Below are 19,876 nucleotides of genomic sequence, written 5' to 3' on the forward strand. Positions count from 1 at the left end.
GGCCTGTATTTATATAGCGCTTTACTAGTCCCTAAGGACCCCAAAGCGCTTTACATATCCAGACATCCACCCATTCACACACACATTCACACACTGGCGATGGCAAGCTACATAGTAGCCACAGCCACCCTGGGGCGCACTGACAGAGGCGAGGCTGCCGAACACTGGCGCCACCGGGCCCTCTGACCACCACCAGTAGGCAACGGGTGAAGTGTCTTGCCCAAGGACACAACGACCGAGACTGTCCAAGCTGGGGCTCGAACCGGCAACCTTCCGATTACAAGGCGAACTCCCAACTCTTGAGCCACGATCGCCCTCTTACACAGATTCGACCAATATCACCACTAAGCCCATACATTCAATGCACTTGACATTTGAACATGAGCTTAAGGCGCTGACATTTGGGCTCGTGTTATGATGATACTATGAAGATAATACAAAAATAAAGCTCTTTCAGTAATGTGTGACTGATGCTACGTGTAAAAGACTGAAGAACCGTATAACACTTCTTTAAGTAAGGCCAGTGGGCTTTTTTCGGGCCATGATCAGAGGAGAGTGTATTCTGGTGTAAAACAGTTCCTAATGAAGGAAAGGAGACATACAAGCATTCAGGTAAGGTCTGCACAACCTGCGTTGCATAGTTATTCTAACGTTTGATTTTGTTTGACTATTTTCCCCAATTTTCTCTCTGATGTTCTTGAAGAATCTTCCCTTTTGTTGCCTGCAGATGATCTGGAAAGTAAAAGAGAAAAAGCGAGGCGTGTTGTTTTTTTAAAATCAGCATTCAATTTGTCATTTAAACCCGGAACTACTACCCGATTAAGTTATCTGAAGAAATACGACCTTGTACGTACCTGATACCAACTAATTACAATTTGATGTTGGCTGTGACAACCGATTACTGTGGGGTAGTGCGTATTTAAAGTAAGCAACTAGTGACATCTGGTGGTCAAAGACAAAACTTCACCATTCAAGACATGATTGCCTTTATAAACTTGGGCTTAATTATAAATATGAATAATAATATTATTAATAATAATCTGTTAAGAGGCTCAAATTTTTATTCTAATAATCACATTCCTCTTCAAGTTCTGAAGCTTCTCACTGCTCACCAAAACATTGACTCCTCCAAGCAGAAAACAAGAGCAAACAACTACTTTCAAATCTTTAATATCACAAAATATTCAAATGACGCACAATAACATCAATCTTAGAAAAATTTGTGTTATTTGCAAAAACTCTCAAAACCACACTGCGGGCCAATAAGATAAATTAGACCGACATGTAAAATAACCTTAAAATCTTAAATATGTGACCGGGATTAAAAACAATCTCTAACATTTCAATTATTCTTTATTTAACCAACACATGCAAAGAAAAAGAAAATGTGTTGGCAAAACCATCTCTGACATGAAAAATGAGTTTTTACATGGTAATGAAATTAACAAATGATCCCATTTGCTCCCTGGATCCGGACGTTATTTCATATTTGAAATTTAAACTTTTCCAAATTATAAAAAAACAAAATAAAATTACAAAAAAAAAAGTACTGAAAGCATGAGAAAGACAACTGTGAGTAAACTTCACATTCAAATATCAAATACCAAGCTGTGATGTCACAATCGAGGCAAGAATTCATGTCGCAAAATTAAAAAAAAATATATACAAAGCAATAATCTCTGCTCTTCTTGTTGCTCACAAATATTAAAAAAAATACACTGTTTGGATATTAATGACTTTGTATACTGGTCGTTTAAGTAACTGGATTAATGGCCCAACTACTGAACATCACTGTACCACTGGTCAGAAAACCCTCTAATATTTTCATGCATTTACATCTTTTTTTCTTCCTTTTTTGTATAAATAGACAATTTTAATAGTTTGAATATGCTGAAATTTTTGTGAGAAACTCATTAATATATATATTTTTTAGATCTTAGATTTCATGACGTACATTTATTCTTTTTCTTTGCTCACAAACAGCAGCCACTCAGCGGTGCACACGAGGAAAACTGATGTGTTTACTCCTGCTTCCACTGCAGTCTGCAGGGTTTATGGGTACGTGCTGCAGTAGCCTTTTACTGCAAAAACACCCGAGTTTATTTCATCTTCAACTTATTGACTGCAGCTTGGAAAAACATACTTGGGGGGGGGGTTAGATGGGTCTAGAGGTAGTTTAAAGTTTTCAGCGTTAGTCTGGGTAAATGTAGCAACTCAGCTTGTTCGAAGCTATCAAAAGCACATTGGTTCCACCTGTTTAAGCATTTTACTGCTAAAAGGATCGAAATGAAACAGAAATCCAAATTTGCTACTTTGTTTTTTCTTTTTTCTCTTAATACTCGAAACATAAATCACTTGCAGACCCCAAAAGGCTCTGTAGTAGCACACTAAGATATCCCAAAATGCTGGTATCCCTAAAGGCTTTGCAACTGTCGCCTATTGCACATTCACCTCCGAGAACATCCACGACTGCAAGATCAGCTGGTGGAGGAGAGATGACAACACAAACAAGGGGAAGGACGTAGACAAAGCAAGGGTAAGGAGACTTGTGGAAAAACCAAAGGTAGCAAAGGAGCTGGTTTCTGAGTCATAAACATATTAGCATCTGTAACATTATAAAAGCAGCTGAGAGGGACAGGTGATTAGTTTGAGTTCTTGGCTGCAAGTGCTTCTTCTCCAAACAATGATAGAAGTTATTCATCTTCACTGGACGAGAGCTTAACTTCCTCAACAAACTCCTGCCAAACACAAAACGCCTGGAACGGCTGTTCAGCATCTTCCTCAGCTTCAAAACGTAGAAAAACAAAACGAAACAACAAAACAGGGAGAAAGATTGGTTCTGCTTAAATGCCACATAGCAGGACAGCTCAGGTCCCCAGCACAGAGGTCTTTCTCATCACAAGTAGTCGCAGTATAAGTGTGCTCATGGTGAGAACACCAAACACGTGACGAGTAAGAGAAGCAGCACCTGTGAGTCATACAGCTGCAAAACTATCTGCCTGAGGGTCAGCGGGTTTGAGGTTCCCAAAGGTCCACTGTGGTTCTGTCCTCCAGATAAAAAAAACAAACAAACCCCAAAACATCAACAGCTAAACTTTATCCAGCCATAAAGTTTGACCACATTCAGAAAGTTCAAAAGGAAAAAAAACAAACATCAAGATTTAACTGGGAAAATGTATCTCATTAGTCTTTCCCACAGTAGTTCTGCTTTTCATAGATTTTGACAAAAGGTAGATCCAAAACGAGTATTCAGCATCAGGAACAGATGGTTAGACGGTGCGGTGCATGCTGTAATAACCTTTAGCACACAAACTAGTTTTGAAGGGTTTTTTGGTGTACAGTGTGTTGAAAACCTGTTTGCTCCACTTTTTTTAACTTCTCCATTATTTGTGTGTCTCTTTATTGATCCTGATGAGGTCAGAGCACTGAAAGTGGTGATGGCTGAAGTAGGACTATAGTTTTACGTTGCCAAAGTCCTTGGATAGGCTCTGCAGGTAAGCATCATGAATGGCACCAAGGAAGTCTGGGTCATTCTAGAAAATCAGGACAGGAAGAAGAAGAAGAAGAAGAAAAAAAATGAAACTGCTTAAGTGTGTGGATTTTGCAACACTTAAACAGCATCAATGGTTTATTATAGCCAGGGGTGCACATAAGTGGTCCGCAGGTGCACATTCGCTGTCAAAATAAAAGGCGCACCAGATAAGAAGTTGCAACGCGCGTTGCGTACATACGATTTTCTGGAGGAGACAGACATTTGTTTAGGACTCTTAAAGATGTCGAAGAAGCAAGCTCCTTTAAGCAATTACTTTGGTGATCCTCCACCTTCAAAGAAATGTCAGAAGGAGTCCGAACCGCAAAAGAAGCGCGTATTCTCGGAAAAGCAGTTGCAGGAGGTGAGCTGGCTTCAAACAAACGATGAACGCACAGAGATGTGGTGCAGAATATGCCACGAAAATCCCACTCTAATGGACAAAAACAGTGCCTTTTACATGTATGCAAACGCACGCTGCAACTTCTTATCTGGTGCGCGTCTTTTATTTTGACAGCGAATGCGCACCTGCCGACCACTTATGTGCACCCCTGCTTATAGCTTTCTGCAACCAGAATGGTCGCCCCCTGCTGGCTGTTAGAGAGAATGCATGGACAACGGCTTCACACATGAGGAAAAAAAAGAGCAAATTTATTTTCTATATACGGTATATAATCCATATTAATATAATTCTACAAGACCATTCACATTGGGCATACACATGTTTATGTACACAGGAAGCACATTGTTGGTTATTTAGTTCTGGGAAGAACACCTAACATTGAACCCAACTCTGAACGTCAATGTTGGCGTCTCAGACCTGCCACTGTCTACACACTAAACAATTTTTAGTTCCATTGTATGTGTGGAAAAGGTATTCAAAGTTACACATAATATTATACTACAAGGATAATTAGCTCTAGCTTGAACTTTTCTCATGCTATAGAGTGCCGACAGTTTCTTTTACATGCTTCACGCTTCTAGTTTACCTTAATGAGGTGTATCAGAGTCTCCTGTAGCTGTGCTTTACTGCAGGGGGCTGCTACAGGTTCTTTAGCTCCTCCAGAGGCTGAGGTGGGCTCAGTGGGTGCAGGAGGGACCACTGACGTTGCTGCCGGTGTCTTATTGAGGGACTGCTGGAAGGCACTGGGGGACAGCAGCACAGAAACCTCTGAACCTGGAACAGCAAGACTTGGACTCATGGGGACAGCCTGAAAGAGGAAAGAAAAGCAAAAAATGAAATAAGATCAAACATACTGGATTCAAATTTACCAGAAAAATAAAAAAAATTAGCTGAACTCACAGATATTGGTTTAATCAGATTTGGAGACTGAGAGAAAACATCCATGTCCTTTCCGTGTTGGAGAAGGGGTTTTCCCATAGGCTCTCGGAAGCTATGGGGTGGGACCAATGTGCTTGGCAGGAAGTTAGGTGCGAGGATGGGTTTGTGGTGATCTGAATTTACAGAAGGTGCTGCCGGTTTGAGTGTGGCAAGGATGTCCTGACCCATATAGGATGTTTGAGCAGTTGGAGGTCCTGCGGTACCAGGGGGAGCAGCTGAAGGCACTATGAGTGGGGACACCGAGGAGTGCTGGGGGTCTGACCTTTGGATCACTGACTGGAATACAGGACTTGGGTGTAATGCATATGGAGCAGGGAGCAGACCGGGGGCTTGATTCCTTTGGTTGGAACCCGGGTCTTGGGCTGCATGTTGGCGAATGAGGAGAGTGCTTTGTGGAGGTGGAGCAGGATACGGTTGTTTGTGGACGTAGGCAGCGGAGGGGTCACTGGAAACGGTGGTGCTCTGCGTGGGCATAGTTGGTAGAGAGGGATCCTTAGGGAGAGACGAACCAAAGAGCTCCTCCACTGTGATCTGCTTTACCACGTGGTGAGAGCTCTGCTGGGTAAAGAAACAATGATCTCAAATACTGCGGAGCTCCAAAAAATCAAATAACAGAAAACTAATCAAAAACTATTTTGATCATGTATTAATCACTCAGGTTGTTTAATAAGTAAGATTATGAAAGTTTGTTGGAAGCTATATGATTATCATATTTTGACAACATAGTTGGCTGCAAGTTTTGTTTTGCCGTTGCTAATCAGCTGGAGCCATTTTAGCTGTTTTTAAGCTGTCGTCATCGTTGAGCTTTGCAAACAGCAAACAGTGTAAGGGGGGGCTTTTTTTGGTAACTATTGGGATTTTAATGCAAAAACAAAAAAGTGACTAATCGGATGAAAAGAAGACTTTTCTGTAAAAATTACAATCCTTAGACCTGGTAAACATGGAGATGACACAGCTCCACTGTTTGTGATAAATATCTTAGAAATGTATCAGGAAACACGGGCTACAATATATCTAATATAATACTGGTATATGATTGATTCACAACATGGCCCATTTCCCTTTCCATTTAGTTAACATTGATTGCCCCAAACTGTTCAGTTCATCTTAGCCCCGCATGCAAACCCTGCAGAAAACCCAAGCAGCACTGATGGCTGTGACATAAATTGAAGGCACGTATTTGGGCGTCTGTTTGCAATGTTCCTTGCAGCATTCTCTGCTGCCAAATGCTAACTATGTATGGAGTGACAAGGATAAAAACCTGCCCCTTCTAACTGTCCTCCTCCACACTTTCTATGTGTAGGAGTGACAAGAATGACAAAGCTTTAAACATTTAAAGAGAAACGAAAATTGGAGCTCAAATCATTGCTTTGTATGTGTGTTGTACCTTTTCAGGCTGCGGTGCGGTGTGGGGATCTGTAGTGCTGACAGCTGCTTTTGCAGTCTGTTCAATGGACACATCTGTTTCACCTGCTTGGGACTGCAATTATTGCACAAACATAAAAACATTAGATTATATTGAACTGATCTCTCCATCTTAAACTGACAACTCCACACCTGAAACAGACCAAGGTTATGTACCACTGTAGTAACTTATATGGATATTCACACAAGTTTGTTTTTGTTTTCAAAATTTTCTACAAATTATGGCTCAAATTCTGTCATACACTATAGTTATACATCATGTGATCATACTCGTGTGATAACATAAGTCAGATGCTACGTTAACTGTCTGTTTGCCACCTCACCCTCTGGTATTCTTCCTTGGCTTTGCTGAGCAGCTCCAAGATATCGATGCTGCGGGGTTCTGCGACTCCATTGGTTCTCCCCGGCTCTGCCCTCTCAGGTGACTTTTTCTGGGCATGGTCTGCTTCTTGTTTCACAATCCTGGCACAGAGTTAAAGCATGACATATAGCCTGCACACACAACTGTTGTTTGTTTAGTCAGATACTAAGTACTGATCATGTTGGGGTCAGAGCTAATTTACTAAACAACCTTACTTTGTTTTTTTAAGTGAAATTACTCAACTTATACAAACCATGCAATGAAAACCAAAATATGAACTAGACAATCCTGGCCTTCACAAACTGCATCTTTGCTTCACAAGAGCACAATACTGGCACAAATCAACAGATTTCCTAAGTGGACCAACAGATTTGTTTCCTTTTACTGCACCGTAGTCAACTTGGGAGTGACGTGACTGCTCCTTTTACCTCGCAAGATGGAGATGGCAGCCTTACTTTTAAGGTGAAGCCTGAATCTTACATCCCGCTGCTTTGTTGGTTCATGGTCTCATTTGCTTTTCATGGGGCTCCTATATTTCTGTTTAATTTGAATTATTCTGTATTGAAAACTCCTTACACTGCATCAACTTCATGGCATCTTATATGCCGAGTTCTTTAAACCCTGCATTTAGTGAACATAACAGACCTCCACATTTCTAGAAAGTACACATGGTAATTCATTGTGGAAATACAAATCAAACTTGATAAGTGGAAAAAACTGACAAAAGTAAAGCCTTGCCCAATTTCATCCACTTCATCCATCAAATGTCCGGTTACTTACTTGACCATGAGCTGAGCGATGCGTTGACAATCCTTCTTGTCATAGAACCAAATACTATAGATACCCACTGTTAAAAACAGACACATAAAATGCATTTAATAACACTGACAGCAGACATCAGTTTATACAAAACTCTTTAAAACAAACCCAAACCTTCATAAATACAGCTAAAATAACTATGTGTTTTTTTTTAAAACCATTAATTTAGTCAGCTTTGTGACTTAATGTAATTGAGCCATCAAAGAAAACACTGAAAACAACACTAAATGAGCACTGTACATGACTGCACATTAGTGGACCTTAGGATCAATGAGAATCTGACAGTTCAAAGCAGTGAAGTTACAAAACAATCAAATACAAAAAGGAGAAGTTCATTTTTAGCGAGCTAACACAGCATTCACCGACACCAACTGGAAAACAAGCAAACTGCACATTTGCAGTTTCTGATGAAAAACAACAATTTTATATGAAGCTGCTCGTGCTTTGTATGTGTCTATGTGATGAAACACTGGTGTATTCAAGTTCCCTCTAAAGCCTGAGGTAACCTAGCAACCCAAGCGCTTGCCTCCCTGGAGCATCCCCTGCTACCAACGGGAACACAAAGTGTTGTAAACAGGTGTATGCACGAGTCCAAGTACACACCTCACCAAGACAGACATCTGAAACTTTGAGCGCACGCATCAGTCTGCAGATGTGTTTGAAAGAGATTTCAAACACACTTGGAGCAGCATTAACATCCCTCTGAAGAATCCATCCTCTCTGTGTTCGACTCTATGCTCTTCAAACAAACATCTTTCAGCAATATCAGCCTTCATTATTTTTAATTGGAGAGAGGAGTCTCAGGAGCATCATCTACATCCTGCTCTCACTTTCTCTCACAAACCTGAACTCTACCTGGAGAGCAATCACAAACAGCAAAACAGACTTCAGGCAGAGAACAAACAAAGGCTCCTCAGCCTGTAACTTATCTTACTGAAAAGATCAATTGGGCAGTGCAAACCTTCATGTGGAACAAATGATCAAAGACTGTTTACTCTGACCCGCCTTACAGTGACCATCAGCTGTCAGACGAGCATCTTCACAGACTGAGGAATACCGTCAACCACTTTATCTGCCTGCAACTCAACACACTTTGAGGAATTAAAATGAAAACAGCAGCACTCGGACTCCTGTGAAGCACCTGGAAAAGCTGTTCCGACTCGGATACCAACAAAAAAAAATTACATCATGTCTTCCATACCAGGCAGGCTGATAGGCAAGCCGAGTCCTAAAGGGGAGCAGTCCACTCTGACGCTGAGCCTGGCCATGTTATTTTTTCTCATTAGCAAACAAATGGGAAAACAATCCAACTCCTTGTTCATTGCCTTAATGAAACTTCTGTTCAGACTTTTGATAGATTACCTCGGTGGGAGCACTGTCAGTTACTTTCTGAGGATTTGAGGATTTATTTCAAGCCTTTTCATCTGATCCTACTCCCTGCTAAACTCTCTTCATAACGCTAGACGATTTCACTGGAATAAGTCATCAGGAAAAACTGCAACGCACATAAAAATATTTATATAGTAGAAGCCTAATTCACCCCTTAGAACCCAAAGTCTTTTTGTTTGTTGGCCCAATACAGAATGAAAACTGTGGCCAAACCAAGCTGAATACTGTGTGGTTTGACAGACCAGTCTGAGGCCATGAATGACAAGGTCTTCCTCCTTGATTCTCCAAGATACAAGAAGGACTTCAAGCAAAAGGGAGAAGAGCTGTTCCAGAGAACACTGGGGAGGTGTCTGTCCAGCATTTTCAAAGGTACTAATGTGTTCTGGCATTATTGCGTTTGAGCAGGAAAAATTAAATAAAACCAATACAGCAAACAAACTTAAAACAAAATCTACAGGTAGAGAAATGCAGAAATTCTTTGAACACAACATTTTTCATTTTTTTAAGTTCATGAAATAAAAACTAAGAGTGCAGTAACATTTAGAGAAAGGTCGAAAGTTTACTGTCTGTTTGGATATTTACTTTTTTCAGTTAACGTGTAATTTTTCTTGTAAATTATCATCTCTTTTTGTCTAAAGCAGAGCCTTTCAAAGCTATGGTATGTGTTTCTCTTCGACACTACCTTTTGTGATACAGCACAATATTATGGAAGAAACATTGTACTAGAGAAATATTATGTAGCTGAGAAACATTGGCTGATATTCTGGGATAGTGGTCTTTTTTGTTCCCTCAAACTTCGAGAAGCTGTGAAGTACTGCAGCACATCCGATTTCAGTCCAAGCATACACAGAAATATGTATCTCCTGTACATGACATCTGCTGTTTCTGTGTAACTGGACTACAAAACACTCACAGTTGCCATTTCTGTAGAGCAAGAATGGATCCTGTAGCTGAAACTCCAGGTCTTTATTGATTGGTTCTACAAGGTTCTCCGTGCTCAGTCGATTCATGATGGTGAAGCCATGGTGAGGGGAAGCAGACCTTTCAGGGACAAAAAACATAAAACATCACCTCACTGATAAAACATCTCTCTATGTCGATTAGTTTTAGTCATCCATGAATGATTTTTTATGACAAAGAATTAGCACATCTAAAAAAAAAAAAGTTCACTGATTTTCAGATCAGTTTGGCCTTTTCATCCCATTTTTGTTTCTTTAGAGTGGCTTCTTGATAGCCACCCTTTCAGTGAGATCATTTCTGATGACACTACAGTAAACAGTGCATGGATCAATTGAAAGACCACATGCATCTTTCAGGTCCTGTGGCAGGTCATTGCTGGACATAGTACCGGTTTTGTACTGTACTGTTCTTGGCATCCTGAGCTTACTCCATGGCCTCATTCTGGTAGCACATGACCAGAACACCGTAGTTGCCTAGTTTTCAATGTGGAGGAGTAGCAGCTCAACTCTGAGTCCCTTGTGAATAACTGAACTTCTCATCCTATCTCTAAGGGACAGGCCAGCCACCTTTTAGATAAAACTCATTTCAGCTGCTTGGATTTGCCATTTCATTTTATTTATTTATTTTTTGGGGGGCATTTTTGCCTGACAGACAGAACAACGAAGACAGACAGGAAAGCGGTGTGTGTGTGTGAGAGAGTGAGTGAGTGAGTGTGTGCGGGGGGGGGTCAAACCCTGGCTGCTGCTCTCTGGCCATGTGGTCACCTAAACTGCCACGGATGGCTGAAGGTAGGGATGTAAGATTGAAAGTTTCCCTTTTGGACTCTGCTCTTTCTTTACCACCGCGAATCTGTAAACCCCGATCAGTCCATCAATTTCACGCTCCCCTCTCCCCTCAATTGTGTACAAGATCCCATACCTGGAGGGAGCACTCCACCCTTTTCCAGCTGAGAACCATGGCCTCAGGCTTGGAGGTAGGTTGTAGGATTCTCGTTTACTATATACATTTTGTAAATGAGAATTTCAGAGAATTACATAATTCTCAATTCTATGAAAGATATTCATATTAATCAATAACCAATTAAATCGGTTGCTAACATTTCGTTATTTTCAAATGAATACGTGAACAGCCCTCAAAACAACGATGCGCATTAAAGCTGTTTATCAAACAAGTCTTTACACTTCAAGTGGAATTAATTTACTAAAACTTTTACTTATTAATTTCCTATTTAAACAGGCTGCAATTTTCGTTCTGTGAGCGAATAAAAATCACACGTAATCTAATTCGTGTTTGTTTACAAAGACTGAGGCCTGCACACGTGCGTAGAACACGTCAAATGACAGCGCGTGAAACGTAAGAACAAGTAAACAAGCCCTCGCGGTCAACGCGTTACATTACTATAAAAACCTCACGTGCTTACCTTGCATAAACAAACAGGGTGCCCTCGATTTCAGTCTTCTCCTGTAAAACAAAAAAGTGAAGGTATGAGTCAGAAACTATAAACATGCTGAATAATAGCAAAGGACGCTGTTAGCCCAACTATAGCTAGCGCATAAAAGATTACGCTTATTGGCATTTAAAAAAAATTAAATAAAACAATTATCAAAATGACAGTGGTGGCAAAACACAACGTGTGTAAGCATTACCCGAATAAAGTTCACTTCCACAAATATGATCAAATTTCTTTGTATTTTTTGTTTATACAGAATAGCTAGCATGCTAAGTCAAATACTTAGCTAGCTTTGACGGCTTTCTGCAAAACTCTGTACGTTACTTACAAACTTACCCACTCATTCGCCTTGGAGTTAAAGTTATAGAGAGCCACCTGGCCGGTAACATCGAGCAATTTGTTTATGTATGGATCGTGCCTCTGTAGAGCAGCTAAGCTCATCATATGTCCAGCATTTACGGTCTCCATCTTGGATATGATTGTTGCTCCCGCACGGACGGAATTCAGCAGACACATATAACTTCCGATGTCCCCGGAAACCACGGCTCTTTAAAAAAGTTTCCGAGGCACTGATTTATTCCGCATATTAATTCGAACTGTAATTCTGGTCAGTCGCATTTAGCTAGAGCTTAAATACAAAATGTTTGTACGAAAAAAAAATCTGGTGACTCTTTTGAGCTTCAAAGTCGATCAAACAACGACAACAACAACAACAACAATAATAATAATAATAATAATAATAATAATAATAATAATAACAACAACAATAATAATAACTCATGATAATCGTGGCATGATTAGATATTTAGGATAGGATATAATTTCCAAATAGTAAAACCTATTTGAGGAAAACCTGTTAAAGAAAAACGATATTTATAGCTGTGTGTTTTAATTCTGAACCTCTGTAACACTTTATGTCTTCTTTAGTTTATGTTCTTTATTTGAAATCGCACTCATCTATAGTCACGTTAATTCCGAACTTTATTCGAAATGGCAGACTGATAGTGAAAAGTTAAAACGCCCCTGTGTCCTGGCGTGACCTCTTTGTGCTTATTGTAATTATTTGGACATAATACTTTAAACCCATTGCATGCATAGTGGGATTGTGCAGGATTGCCGTCCGGACCGAGCTGCAGCTGCCTCCCTCACCTGCAGTTTATGGAACAGTGGAGCAGGATTATAATCTGGGGATTACGCGCCACCGTGAAACTTTATCCCGCAGGCTCAGGTAATCCAATCACGGGTAACCTTCCAGCACCGCTCTAACATCCCATTTCCTCTCGAATCTTCGCGGAGAGAGGACAGAAAAAAGCGCAATGAGGCCCCCGAGAAGAGCCAGGTGATCTAATGCCGTTCATCATAAGGGCAAGACCCCTGAGGGGTAAGTCCGAGCGTTTAACTCTTCAGATGGATAGGATAGGATACGGACATGGTGTTCATCCTCAAATACAGAAATTTCCCTCTTAAGGGAAAGTATAGTTGTCACCATTTGTTTCTAGCAGATTGTTCACTGTTCCGACTGGTTTCTTTTGCGTAGTCACGTGTCTCATGACCTTCATCACAGCGCTGAACCGAATCGTAAAGAATAAACAGATTCGGAGGTTTTGAGACCCGTGGATAGTTTTAAAGTAGAGACAGTCCGAGGTACACGGTTGTACTTTAAACGACCTTTAATTGCAGCCTTGCAACAGTTTTTAATTTAGGATCATACAATATATATAGTGAGATGGATATACTGATTTCTCCCTGTCTTCATTGCTCTCTGATGTCATCGCACGACTTTATTCTCCAGTCAGCTGTTTTGTTTTTAGAGGGTTCTTTTTAAAGCAACATCTGGCGTCTAGAGTTAAAAACATTTTAATGTTTACGTTGAGATGATCGCATTCGCTCTTTGCAAGTTTCCCAATAGGCGGCAACAGGTGCATTTCCAGTTGGTGGGCGCGCGTGATTTCAGCACAGTGGAGCCCACGCGATTGCTCCAACTTGTGTCAGTCCGTCCCCAGCCACAGAGAGGATAATTGACAGCAGTGGATTGACTGCCCCTGCCAGCGCGTCCTCTCGGATACGCCGTGAATCTGCAGGCAGGCACCCGGATGTGGCGAAAATGTTTGGCGCTCCTCTCAGGGTCTGCGCTCGGAAAACATTTTATGATTCAGGTTAAAGGCTCTGTTCAGGTTTCGCGCCTTCGACACCTTCGGACGGTTTTTCCAACGATGAGTTGGATTTAAAACGGATCTTTTCGATGTGGATTCGAGGATGCAAGAAGCAGATGAACAGTCTGAAGGTAAAAAAAAAAAAAAAAACCCCAAAAACGTGCGTGTGGAAGCGCAGGAGGAGAGTTGGAGCGCAGCAGAGAGAGAGGGAGAGGGGGCGAGAGCGCTCGTTCGGTTTATTCTCTGGATTTCTGATTAATCCGTGTGATTATATGCTTTGAGTCGTGGCTGCTGCTGACATGTTTTTTTCCCTCCCCAACTTATTCCAGTGCAGGGATTGTGTATTAACACTGTAAGCGCTTGTAGGCTACATTATTGTGATAACATCAGTTCTCAGATCCACTGGGAAGCGAGTTGAGGCTAGTTCTCCGAAAAATGGTTGACTATAACGGTCATTCTGAAACCATGTGACAGGGTGCTTTGAATATATTCGCTCTCCAGAACAAGCTGCGAGACGCTAAATGAACTTTTTAAGTAAATTCCTTCTCTTCTAAGTTTTTCTTTTAGAGTTTAAAAGCTGTCCAAACAAAAGCAGCAAAACTCGACCACAGCAACATAGTCAACAGCTGTTTTCCAGCATCTTGTGACAGATGTGCGACATCCAACAGAAGCGCTGGGTTAATTCCTTTTACATGTCGGACAGGCTGTGACTATTATTAACTAGCAGCGTGCACTTGTTCTGCTGCACCTGTGGTGGTGGTGTATCGCTGTATGAGAAGGGGTGGTGATGAAATGTTTTGAATGCACCTCTCACCTGCGATCGCGCTGACATCAAGCGCAATTAAAGTGAAGTGATGTTTCGGATAGACTTCCCCGCATAATAAACTATCATGTTTTGACTACACCGTGAGCGTCGAGTCATGGTGACTATGATTTTGCACAGACGAGCCCAGAATATTGATGAAAAGTAATAAAATTAAGTAGCTTGCCTGAAATCTGATAAAGGAACCAACTTTGTGTAATCATTACCTTTTAAAAGAAAAGCTTTATTCTTCTCAGATTTTGTGCCTCTCTCTCATATTGCACATGACCCACACAAATAGATTTCTCATTTTTTTTCTTTCTTTTTCTTTATTTGCTTAGTTGTGTGTTGGAGCTGTTTTTGCTGGATGACACGGTCAGTCTATAGCTGACAACACTCCCCGATGTGACTGTGCTATAGAGTTGCAGTGTGCGACTGTGTCAAGGGCACTGTCTTTTTAGCTCATGGTCTGCATTGATTTTAATGACGCTCTCTGTCTCTCCCATTCATGCAGGCTGTTCTGCTTTCTCTTTCTATAGCTGTCTTTTCTGGGCTCCTTTCAAGCCCGTCATCACCATAATTATAATCACCATAATCACTTCTTCTTATTTTTCTGCCCATTTTATCTCTGGATGGGTTCTTAGAGGACAGTTAATTGCATGTTCAACAAGTAATTGTACAAGGCAAGTTTAAATGTGAAGTAGTGATAATGTTGTCGACATTATATATGTATGTCCACTGCCCTTAGGATCCTAATAGACTTTTGCAAAAAGCTGAAGTGAAATTCTAGCAGTTATCTTCAGTCGCCTCATTCATAGGGAAAGCATGTTGATGTCCTTGTTTGAAAAGCACTTTAAAGACTGACTGATTTTTAAGACCAAGACTATGGGTATTATTTATGAGTCCTATCATGACAATATTGTTTAAAAGTAATCTCATTTTATTGTCACAGCAGGTTGTGGATTACACCTTTATGTGACCAGCTGATCGTTGAATTTGTAGACTTCCATCACTTTGCCAACAGTGAAAATGCAGAGTGCTTTCTGGTGGGCAAAAAATGCAACATCCAGACTAATAACATGGCTGAAGGGTATTTTTCCCATCGCTTGTTCACTCTTACACTTTGAATTTATCAGCCATTATATAGTAATGCCTCTGCCAATATATGGACTAATAGCTAACATAGCCAATATATCAGAGACATATGGCAGCTGATATATCGGGACCCAGCCAAATATATATATATATATATATATATATATATATATATCGTTTACACTTAATTTCTTTTAGATTTTATTTATAATTTAATAATAACAAACAAGCAAAACAATGTAATGTTCCTCACATCCACCCCTAAGATTACAGGTACAAGACAGAAAAACCCCCCCAATTTGATATAATTACATAAACAGTATAAATGATAGGGATGGGGGGGAGTCATTCTCCTTAACTCACCATCAGTTCATGAGTGTGCCATTATTATGTACATTAATAAGACAAAAACATCTGCATTATGAGTGAAAGGCAGCCAGGTGGTTCTGAATCTTTCCAGAGACTTGGCTCTACTGTAACTCAGTTTTTTTAACACAGCATAGAAAGCATTTCTCTGACCCAGATTTTAAAGGATGGAGTCTTGTCTTTTTGACAATGCAAGAAAATACATCTGTGAGACGTTAAAGGAGCAAACGCAATTGTCTTTGCTGGTGCTGCGGAAATCGTGACCTCCAAAGGCAGGAGAGCCACAAGATGGAGATATATGGAGATGCTACTGTGTTTTGTCTACACAAGAATGTCAGGGCCTCAAAAAATATTCTTCCGAAAACTGTTCAATGATTGGCTGTGGCAAAACATGTGAGCTGGAGTGGCTGGTTCTTGATGGAAGTGTAAACACGTTGAGCTAATATAAGAATATATTTCTGCAAGTTTATCATTTGAATAGTGTAGATTAAGAACACATTTTAAGCAATTTTTCTAGAACCCCCTGTGGAGTTCAGTGTTTTTATCCTGTTTGTGCCTTTGTTTTGCCCCATGAGCGTAGATTCATACTCTGAATATTAGTGTAGATTTTGGATATGTTACTTTTTGTATAGGGATCCAAAGTAAGTGTATCATCTGCATTATTACTGGCTGGCAGATATGAGCCTTAAATGCTTGCTAAGAAAACTTCTGACTTGTAAAAATGTGGAAAAAATTGGATTTTGGAATGTCGCAGCTTTTTTGCAGTGCCTCCAATGACACACATGTTCAAGTGTTTTTGTTTATAACTTCAATCTCAAAATGTTTTATCCTTGTTTCCCATTCGCTCTCTCCAGGGGCACAGTATGCCAGCAACAGAAGGACCACTCCCCCAACTGACACCTCAGCTCCCTGGTCAGAAAGAAACACCCATCTGCACCAGCTCCATCCATCACAGTCACTTCATCCTCCAGCTAGCACCGGCAAGCCCGTCGGCTCCGCTCATGGCCTCCTCGGGGCCAACAACTCCATTCAGGGCCCCGGTGGAGCTGCCCCCGGAGTCAGCCCGGTCCTCGCTTGGCATGCCGCCATTAGCGCAGCCCGGCAAGCGCAGGGCGATCCTGAAAAGCCCAACATAAGTTCACGTCCCTCAGTTTGTACCACTTCTGCACCAGCTCCTGTGGGCTCACTGGCACAGAAGAAGAGGCAGCAGTATGCCAAAAGCAAAAAGCAGGGAGGATCCACCAGCGGCAGACCGCCCAGAGCCCTTTTCTGCCTCACCCTCAACAATCCGATCCGCAGAGCCTGCATCAGCCTGGTGGAGTGGAAGTATCTTTTAGCCCAGGGACCAGCAGGTGTCTGGGTGTCTCAGTGCATTTGGTGTCTTTGTGTGGATGGATTGTGTCAAAGAGCAGAGAGTGAATGAAAGTATAAATGAATCTGTCAGTGAGATAAATAGCTCAGTTGCATGATTTGAAATTGGATGCTGATTCCAAATTCTGAACTTGTAATTAGAAGGGAGGGTCCATGGAGACGAGTCAGTAGCTAAACTCCTGGTGGGGGGATGGGGGGATGGATTAGAAAAAACAACAATTATATGCAAGTTTCTGTGAAATAAGGACATTTTATCATTAGCTACATTTATATTACTTTAAAAATGTGCATATTACCTGCCCCCCCAAAAAAACAAAAACAAAAAAACTGTTAACAGGATAATGACAATTATCCTAATCTATTATTACGATATAAAATACTTTTAGTTGTCTTTTCAGGTCTCTCTATGGTCTTAGTTACCGTGTTCCTTAACCGCCTCCTTTCAGGCCCTTTGATATCTTTATACTGCTGTCTATTTTTGCCAACTGTGTGGCCTTAGCCATCTACATCCCCTTTCCTGGAGACGACTCCAACTCTACCAACCAAGAACTGGTGAGTAGTAACAAGGATGTTATTCATGTAATCGTGTGTTAACCCTTTCATTGTATTTCAGTTTATGTATGCCTGTTTGTGGTCAGCTGGGTGTACTGTGTGACGGTGCAGGACTTCAAAGGCTTGGTTAGGTGTCATGTTACACATTCGGATGATTTTTGTGTTGTTTGTAGTCTTACTTAAAGTCTAATGTGAAGCCATGTTTTAATAATGAATGTGAGGGGGCATACATGCACTTTGCAGCTTTTTATAACCTTTATTGTGGAAAATTGATGCTTTGAATTTAAATTGAAGCCATGCACATAGAAAAGTCTGAAATGAGGTATTTAGGTAGATTTTTAGTTTATTTGGAGAACATGCAGTGCAAACATTCAGAACGGGCTCCTGTACATCTCTGATGCAGGAGCTACCTATGTTGGGTTGAAATGAATTGTTTTTCTCTGCTTAAAATACAGGAACATGTCATTTGGGGCCTCACATGCTTAAAAAATAGCTTGACTAGTATTTGAGGGGTACAGTTCACTTCTGAATCAAATAAACATATGTTGTCTGTGGCCATTGATGTTATTTAGATTGTTTTGTGTATGCTGCCCAGTTTGGGAGATGTTGATTGTAGAGATGCTTGCAGCCTCTTGAATATAATAGAACTAAGTGGCACTTGCTTTGTGGTGCTCAAAGTGCCAAAAATGAATTTGATTAGTTATTTTTCGAGAGTTCAATTTTTTTAATGCTGAATGGCAATAACAGGTGATACTCTTGTGGTTTCATTTTGCGTGTCTTTTTATACTTTGCTTTGCCATGTGTGCGTTTGCAGATGCTGAATGCACACCATGCTGTTAGCTGATTCCACTTCCACTATTGTCATCGGCCACATAAAAACACACAATGGCTATACACTTTTGCATGAGATTGATGTGCTGGATGTGCGAGTTTCGTCAGAGGGCTTTCCCGGCAATATTTGAATAGATGTGTTGGGTTTCATTGTTTTGTTGACACACAAACAAACACTGGTGCGTGCATTTATGAAAGCATAAATGAACTGCACACACATGCACACACCCACCCACTGGGTCATCTCTGTGCGTGTCACACAGCAGCTCCCAAGAGGAGCACTGAGGTGAAAAGACAGAGAGGGAGTTTGACATAGAAACCAGTTTGTTTTGTTGACTCCATAATTACAGTGTTGTCTGGCAGCATCAAAGCACAAACAGAATAATAGTTATTACGTTACAATGCAAGAAAACAATCTTAGATCAGATCTTAGAAATATCATCATTTTTACATCTATAGCACCAGTTTAATGTCTTTTTATTGAGATCATTTTTGAGAAAATAGAAAATTATAATTTATTTTTTGTATGTGAAGCAAGTGTATAAACTTTGTTTGTGTTTTGCTGTTGTCTGGTTTACCCTTGAATGTCCAGCAGATTGTAATTCTCATCATAGACATGAGTCTAAAAAGTTTCACCGTCAACAACAACATTAACGCTCACTCTGTTGGATTTGTGTCTCATGTGAGCGTGTCAGCGAGCCAGCATTAACAACAGCACGGCGCTGAAACGAAACCATCACACTCGCATTTTATCCATTTTGTTATTTACACCTGTGCTTTTCCCGCTGTCACATGTCAAAGTGTCTTCGGTAATAAATGGCTTTTTGTTCAGAACGGACTGATGAAATGTGAATCTTGACCCTCTCGTTATGGTGTTCATAGTGTTAGCGCAGGCAAATGCTTGAAATGGATAAATAGTGGGGCTTGTTGTTACAGAGAACAATGATGATATTTGACCCCTTTCAGCAGAAAATATTTAAGTGAAGGTAAAATGCAGGGTGGATGGATGCTGGTGTATTGCAGTGCATCTCTTAAAGCGTCTCCAGAGTTCCGGCCCACCCTCACGAGTAAAAACACCTTTTTTACTTATAAGTAGAATAAATATAGATATATATATAAAGAGCTAACTGAACACACAGCACGTTATTCAAACTGATAATATAATAATAATAGTATTCAAGAATAATTGCACATTGCTAACTACTTTTATATTTCTGCATTATTCAGTGATAGAGAAAACCTTTTAGGAGGGTTTTGACTTAAAGTCACACAAACAAACTTCGTATCCTTCAAACTTTAAGTAAAAATGGGCTTACTTTAACAGCTAACTGCTGACTAGTACTTATAAACACTTTTAAAAAACACATTAAAGCTATATGCGATGTTTCTGTGTCTTTAAAGACACAGTGTTTATTGGTAGTGCTACAAATG

The 19,876-nt window shown here is 40.6% G+C and overlaps 2 protein-coding genes across 22 annotated transcripts in view; one reads left to right on the plus strand and one right to left on the minus strand.

Moving 5' to 3' along the window:
• Positions 1-1,154: 1,154 nt before the first annotated feature.
• Positions 1,155-11,794, minus strand: dcp1a (decapping mRNA 1A). 2 transcript variants are annotated; one of them, XM_003444848.5, is made up of 9 exons: positions 11,612-11,794; positions 11,246-11,286; positions 9,779-9,906; positions 7,438-7,504; positions 6,620-6,758; positions 6,259-6,351; positions 4,833-5,426; positions 4,519-4,740; positions 1,155-3,533 (listed from the first exon to the last, which is right to left on the minus strand). In XM_003444848.5, exons 1-9 carry the CDS (start codon positions 11,789-11,791, stop codon positions 3,453-3,455), a joined length of 1,545 nt encoding a protein of 514 aa, XP_003444896.2. In that variant the 5' UTR covers positions 11,792-11,794; the 3' UTR covers positions 1,155-3,452. The 2 variants fall into 2 exon arrangements, with proteins under 2 accessions (XP_003444896.2, XP_005478392.1); XM_005478335.4 differs by having other exon boundaries at positions 4,833-5,429.
• A 1,145-nt stretch (positions 11,795-12,939) lies between these two features.
• cacna1db (calcium channel, voltage-dependent, L type, alpha 1D subunit, b) overlaps positions 12,940-19,876 on the plus strand; it is an 85,079-nt gene continuing 78,142 nt past the window's right edge. For 16 of the 20 annotated variants that reach the window (XM_025901567.1, XM_025901571.1, XM_025901566.1 and 13 more), the window contains exons 1-3: positions 13,247-13,559; positions 16,546-17,017; positions 17,509-17,614. In XM_025901567.1, the coding sequence (XP_025757352.1) occupies positions 13,532-13,559; positions 16,546-17,017; positions 17,509-17,614 (606 nt within the window). In that variant the 5' untranslated portion in view covers positions 13,247-13,531. Of the gene's footprint in view, positions 13,560-16,545; positions 17,018-17,508; positions 17,615-19,876 lie in introns of all 20 variants that reach the window. The other 4 variants (XM_025901560.1, XM_025901562.1, XM_025901561.1 and 1 more) reach the window with 2 other exon arrangements.

The sequence above is a fragment of the Oreochromis niloticus genome, linkage group LG20, assembly GCF_001858045.2.
Source record: "Oreochromis niloticus isolate F11D_XX linkage group LG20, O_niloticus_UMD_NMBU, whole genome shotgun sequence".
NCBI classification, from domain to species: domain Eukaryota; kingdom Metazoa; phylum Chordata; class Actinopteri; order Cichliformes; family Cichlidae; genus Oreochromis; species Oreochromis niloticus.

Bases quoted from the DNA above. Each gene is read 5' to 3' on its own strand.
- dcp1a (XM_005478335.4), bottom strand. From the start codon at position 11,791: ATGTGTCTGCTGAATTCCGTCCGTGCGGGAGCAACAATCATATCCAAG. The intron at 6,759-7,437 runs GTAAGTAACCGG...ACTCTGTGCCAG, and splicing joins ATCGCTCAGCTCATGGTCAA to GATTGTGAAACAAGAAGCAG. The intron at 3,534-4,518 runs GTAAACTAGAAG...CTGATTTTCTAG, and splicing joins CTCTGATACACCTCATTAAG to AATGACCCAGACTTCCTTGG.